The sequence below is a fragment of the Geospiza fortis genome, unplaced genomic scaffold, assembly GCF_000277835.1.
Source record: "Geospiza fortis unplaced genomic scaffold, GeoFor_1.0 scaffold4, whole genome shotgun sequence".
In the NCBI taxonomy this organism is placed as follows: Eukaryota; Metazoa; Chordata; class Aves; order Passeriformes; family Thraupidae; genus Geospiza; species Geospiza fortis.
In genome coordinates, this window is record NW_005054475.1 from 703,238 (window position 1) to 709,304 (window position 6,067).

General features: G+C 54.6%; 1 protein-coding gene across 1 annotated transcript in view; it reads right to left on the bottom strand.

The window, feature by feature from the left end:
• The window catches only part of ZBTB17 (zinc finger and BTB domain containing 17), an 8,943-nt gene extending 3,729 nt beyond the window's left edge, over window positions 1-5,214 (bottom strand). Inside the window, exons 1-8 of the mRNA XM_031062970.1 lie at window positions 5,069-5,214; window positions 4,506-4,617; window positions 2,640-2,846; window positions 1,922-2,098; window positions 1,328-1,663; window positions 717-955; window positions 483-625; window positions 1-44 (exon numbers count right to left, since the gene is read on the bottom strand). The exon at window positions 1-44 is cut by the window's left edge and continues 254 nt beyond it. Coding sequence (XP_030918830.1) covers window positions 1-44; window positions 483-625; window positions 717-955; window positions 1,328-1,663; window positions 1,922-2,098; window positions 2,640-2,846; window positions 4,506-4,617; window positions 5,069-5,074 — 1,264 coding nt within the window. The 5' untranslated portion in view covers window positions 5,075-5,214. The remainder of the gene's footprint in view (window positions 45-482; window positions 626-716; window positions 956-1,327; window positions 1,664-1,921; window positions 2,099-2,639; window positions 2,847-4,505; window positions 4,618-5,068) is intronic.
• Window positions 5,215-6,067: the final 853 nt, after the last annotated feature.

Here is a 6,067-nt window from a genome sequence, read left to right on the forward strand (position 1 = left end):
GGTAGCTCTTCCCGCACTCCTCGCAGCCGTACGGCTTCAGCGGGCTGGGATGAGGGGGGAATGTCACACCCAGCACCGGGGTCTCACTGCCCCCAGTCTGAGTGTCAGCCCCAGCCAGACCCAGGAATCATGGAAGGGACCTCCAAGCTCATCTTGTTCCACCAGACCCCACCGGCCACTAGACCAGGTTGTTCCAAGCCCCATCCAACCCTGAACACTTCCAGGGATGGAGTCCATGAAACAAAAATTTGGACAATGCTCTCAGCCACAGGATGGGATTCTGATGGTGTCTGTGCAGGGCCAGGAGCTGGACTTGATCCCTGTGGATCCCTTCCAAGTCAGGAATATTCTGTGACTTTGACAGACACAGAAAGACAAATCTCCTCCCAGATACCCCAACACACCAGTGGATTTCCAAAGGATTCGACCATTCCCAGCAAACCTCACATTTTCCAGGTGTCTCTCCCTGGCTCCACCCGTACCTGTGTGTCTTCTCATGGGCCTTGCAGGCAGCTGGGTCGGAGAAGGCCTTGTTGCACTCCCTGCACGAGAAGGGCTTCTCTCCGGTGTGGATCCGGATGTGCCGCTTGAAGTTCCCGGTGTGGGTGAACTCCTTCCCACAGTCCTAGGGATGGAGGGACAGGCACTGTCACCCCTCTGTCCCCAAGGCACCCAGTGGCACCTGGAGCTCTGCCCAGGAGCCCAGCTGGCCTCACCTCACACTTGTGTGTGACGGAGCCGTAGGCCTTGGACTCAGTGCGGTCGCTGTAGGTGCCGGAGCGCAGCAGGCGCGGCTCCCCCGAGTTCTCCTGCCCCGAATCCGTGCTTCCCGACTCGTTATCCTCAGCATTTTCCCCATTCTCTAGCTGGGGAGGCTCCTCCTTGGGGATTTTACCCTCATCTTCCTCCTCCACTATCATCTCCCCCTCTTCCTCCTTCCTTTCCAGCTTCATCTCTGCAGGATGGTAGAAAATGGGGGTGCTCAAATTTGGGAGTGGCAGCAGAGGCACAAATCCACCTGTATTTCCTAACTTAAGGAGACTGGGATTAGACATCCTCTGTCCCCAGAGAAATCAAAGAAACATCTGAGCTGGAAGGGAAGTGAAAGCTCATCCATCACCACCTTTGCCTGGAACCACTTTGAATTTGCAGGTGATTAGCCCTAAATTCCCAAAGCCTGTGCAGGCAGAGGAGAATTTCCCAACTCTCCTCACTATGCTCCAAGACAACTGCTCCCAGAGGATCCATCCCTCACAAAACTCACACAATGAATTCCACAGATAAGGAGGGCTCAAGCCCTGCCCAGCTTTGTCCCAGCCCCGCTCACCTTCAAGGCTGCCGCTGCCCACGGCGCTCTCTGACGGCTGCGGAAGCCCGGGAACGTCGGCCTTGGGATCCTCCTGGATGGCAGCGCCTGTCCCTGCGAGCGCTGCAGTGTCAGGACAGGGTGTGCTGGGGGTGACAGCAGGAGCCAGGCTGTCACCCCTCGCTGGCTCACCTTCCTGGCCAGCTGGCTGCTCCGCAGGCACCTCAGGCTGTGCCACAGCCTCTGACTTCTCCTCCTTCCCCTCGCTGTTGGGAGCAGCTGCTTTGGCTTTGTCAGGCTCCCCCAGAGCTTCTGCCACCACCGATGTCTTGTTATCAGCTGGGACCTTGTCAGCTTCTGTGAGGGAACAGGAGAAGCCATCGAGCTGCTGCTGCCAGCAGGATTCCCAAATCCCACAAAATTCACAGAAGCAGCAATTTTTCAACTGCTGGTGATGCCCAAGAGGATCAAACCCCATCCAGGTGCACCAGATGCACCCCAACTGGGTTTGCAAGGTGGCCAAGGAGCATAAGTGGATAAATTTTGGCCTGCATGAGGCACAAGTAGGTAAATCTTGACTTTGCCTGGGTGAGGGGAAGCCAGGAGGGTACGTACCAATCTCGGGGGGCTGCTGGGGATTTTCTGGGGGCACAGAGAGAGATTTGAGTGCGTTGCAAGCACTGACGATCTCCTGCATCTGCAGGAAACCTGCCACGGCCAGCACATCCTCCACGTTGTCAGGGCTCAGGCTCAGCTTAGCCGTGTACATGAACTCCAGAACCTGGCCCAGGCCTGCAGGAGAGGTCACACAACCAGAAATGAGCCTTCAACTCCTCACTGCTTCATTCTGAAACGCTCAACATAACAAGCTGAAGAGCCTCCCTCGAAGCCTGAGCACAGAATTGTGTTGTTTATGGAGCTGGGGGGTTATTGGCGATGATTAGGATGAGTATAGAGATTAGGAGGAATAGTAGGTAAGTGAAAAAATTTGTAATGTAAGGGTCTGAGGCTATATATCATGTTGTGAATTGTAGGATGGACCATGACATGAATAGTGCAATGGGGAAGAAGGTAAGAGACCAGAAGTCTATTTTTAGGCTGATGGGGATTTTGAAGCTTATGATGAACTTTCATTCCCAGAAGGAGATGAGGCTTTCTGTTCCAGAGTAGATGTAAATTGTTATTGGGATTAGGCTGATTAAAAAAGAAGTTTTGACTGTGCTTGTGATTGTGCTGGGGGTGTTTTTGAGGTTGTTGGATAGAAGAAGGAATAGGATGGGGGTGGAGAGAGTTACTAGGGTTAAGAGTATGAAAACAAAAAGCCCAGGCCTACCTGCAGCATTGCTGATGTCCAGGTGCACCACGTCCTTCTGGTCCACGAAGAGCATGCGGAAGTAGTCGCTGCAGGCGGCCAGCACGGCCTTGTGGGCCTTGAAGTCGATGCCGTCCACCACGAAGGTGCAGTCGCAGAGCAGCCCCAGCTGCCGCTGCTGGTTCAGCCGCCCCAGCACCTGCTGGCTGTGCTGAGGGAAATCCATGGCTGTGGGAGGGAGAAAACACCACAGGGCTGGAGGTGAGCTGTGTGGTGAAACCACTGAAGGGGTCGTGGAGGAGGAGAGATCACAAAACACGACCTGAGTGCCCTCGTGGTTAAAAAATGGCCCAAAAAGGTGAATTTCAGCTCCTCTCCTGGCTAAATCCAACCCCAAACCCTCTCCTAGAACAGCCACGACTCCAACACAGGGCTAGAAGGAGTTGATGGAAAAGCCACAATGGTTTTAGCAACCATGACAATATTCAGAACGCAGCTGTTGCTCCTCAGCTGGTCCAAGCAGCGAGCAGGAGCCTTGTCACCTCTGCAGACACAAGTGCCATCGTCCCTCCTCTGTGTCACAGCTCCTGCCAAGGCCACAGCACGGGAGTGACCATCCAAACCTTCCAGCTCCTGCTCTTCCAGCTGCTCATGTCACGATTCTGAGGAATTTTTATGTTCTATTATGTGTCTGGAGGGAGTTCTCCACGCCTGGAGCACAGCTCTGCCTAAGGAATGCTGCAAATTGCTGGAAACATGGCAAAACCCCAGCTTTCCAGCAGGTCCTTGTCAGCAAAGTGCCACACTGTGGATTTCCTCCTGAGCTGCATCCGTAGGGTGAATGAAGGGCTTTCACTTGGCTTTGTCTTCCAGCAATGATTCCGGTGCTGAAGGGATTGTTTCAAGGGATTGGTAAGGAGGGGGGAGAAAGGAAACAAGGGACTATCCAGTTATTGTTCATGCAGGAAGTCCCCAAAGCTCTGGACGCTGGAGCAGGAAGGTCACAGCTGGGGAAACACTCCTGGATTCCATGCTTGGTGTCTCTGAAAGCTTCCAGCCCATGGAAGTTGTTTTTCCACTTCATCACCTCTTAAATCAGGAGTTTCCAGTCAGGAAGAAGGGAGAGGTTTGGATCCACAACACCAGGCACCCCCAGCTCCTGTTCCTTCCAGCGATCAGTGGTCAGAGGGAGCCTCCTCCTGTCAGCTGCGGGTGCCAGCAACACTGAGGGAAGGATCTTCCTCCCAGGGATTCACTCAGCTTCCACAGGCATTCCCTTCCAGTGGGGATGAGAGGCCAGGACCTCTCTGACAGCGTTGGATCACGCACAGAGAGAGGAAGTTCCACTCCATTTTGTTGCTGCACTGATCTCCCTGCCCTGGCTTTCCCCCAGCCCTCCAAACTCGCCCAGCCTGTCCCAAAATACATCCTTGACAACCAGAAAAAAACCAGTACTTGGGTCAAGATACTGCACAGCATGGCCCAGTGTGGTTTGCAAAGCTCTGGGGAAATGGGGGAGCATTTTCCCTGCAGGGTAAACAAGGCTGTGTTCTGTGCTCACAGACCTGAGGAATCCTGACAGTTCCATGCACTGAAAGGGTATTTTGGGGAATTTGTGGGAGGCACTTTGCATCTGAACGATGATTTTTAACGTTCCAGGATTGGACTTGTCTCAGCTTTGCTCCCCAGCTTTGAGAAGGAAGTAAAAATCCAGGAAACTCAACTCCTTCCCAAAAAACCTTCCTATTTTCTGTGGTGCCCCCTGTAATGCTCTCTACACCCACACCCAGCAGCCAATGTCACCTTTACCCACTAAAACACCTGACTCTGAGGTTTAACAATCCCAAACACCTGGACCCAACCCTCAGGAGTGGTGCCTGAGCTCACCTCTGTGCTGCAGGGAGCAGAGATACCCAGAGGATCGAGGGCCAGAGGGTTGAGTCTGTCCTCCAGAGATTTCCCCTTTCCAGGTGTTCAGGTCAGTCTCTACGCAGCCATCCTGGGAAAAATGGGGTGGAAAAACTCAATTTTAAACCTCCACTCTTGGGTGCTGAAGGTGCAAAATCCCGGATGCAGGACTGGGCATCCTCTGATTTCCTCTCAGGGGAGACAATTCCCCTCCTGACCTCCCCCCGACGAGGTTGTTGAGTCTCTCATTATCCAATTAATCATGCAGAAGTTCATTATGAGCCCACCCACGCCCTCCACACAGATAAATACAGCAGCTGCAGTCCCAGGGAGCTTCCCACGCCAGCTCTGCTAAGCACTCTCACTAATTAGCAACATTACCTCTCCCCTTCCCTGCCACGTGAACACCTACCTATTAAAACACCCCAAACCTCCCTGACTTGGAAAAAGCAGTGAGTTAAACACTGCCTTTCCAGGCTGTCAGCAGCCAGCCATCCATGCTGGGAGGATGAAAGGGAAGAGGGGGTTTGTTTCCTACCCACCGTCATCTCCCGCCTCGTGCGTCAGCTCGGGGAACAGCGCGGCCCCAACCCTCGCTGCCTCTGCCCACAGGGCTCTGTCCTCATTTCCAGCAACGGATCCTGCAATGGTTTTCGTGAAAAAAGTCAAGTCTGGAGCTGATCTGAGCACAGCAGCTCCATAGCACAATAATAATACAGATCGTGGAACAGGGAAGGGCTGCAGAGCTTGTGGAAGGCGAGCTATGAGAGGGGAAATGATCATAAAGGGGAAAAAAAGTGGTGAAAATGAAAAAAAATGAGAAAGACAAGAGGAGAAGGGCATCCTGGACCCCCCACAGGGAACAGAGATCCTGAGGACACCTTGGTTATTTGGATTTCAGGCTTATGGGTGTGCTGGTGCTGCTCGGTACACCAGGACATCACCTGAGCCTGAGATCTGCCCTGAAACCCCTCCTGTGTCTGCAGTGCCCAGGGATGACCAGCCCTTGCCTCCCTGGGGAAAAACACCCTTTGGAATGCTGGCTGAGCGCTGGAATCTCGGGAGAAGCCTCTGATGCAGAAACAAAACTAAGGAAATGCGTCTGGTCCAGGAAATGTGTCACCCGTGCCGGCCCGCAGAGGGCACGGACAGCCAGGAGGGGCTGTCACCTCTCCAGGACGGGGGAAAATCGCGTTTTTCCTTGTGGTTTCCCCGTCCCTGAGGTGCAGGGATGTGGCTGGCGCTGGCTCGGGGCTGTGACCCCCATTCCCCAACATCGCGAGGATCTCTGGGTGGCCCGAGGGGACGGTGATGCCCCAAGCCCGGGGGACACACGGCTTCGTCCATGGCCTGGCCCCGAGTCACCTCACGGCTGGGGGGGTGACACAGCGGACAGGGACACCCCGGGCAGGGGGTGCGGCCAGGAGCCCCTCCGTGCCCTTACGACAACCACGAGCCCCTTGCTCCCCTCACGACATCCAGAAGCCCCATTCCCCTCACGACAGCCCCCGCTGCCCCTCACGACAGCCACACACCCCCCT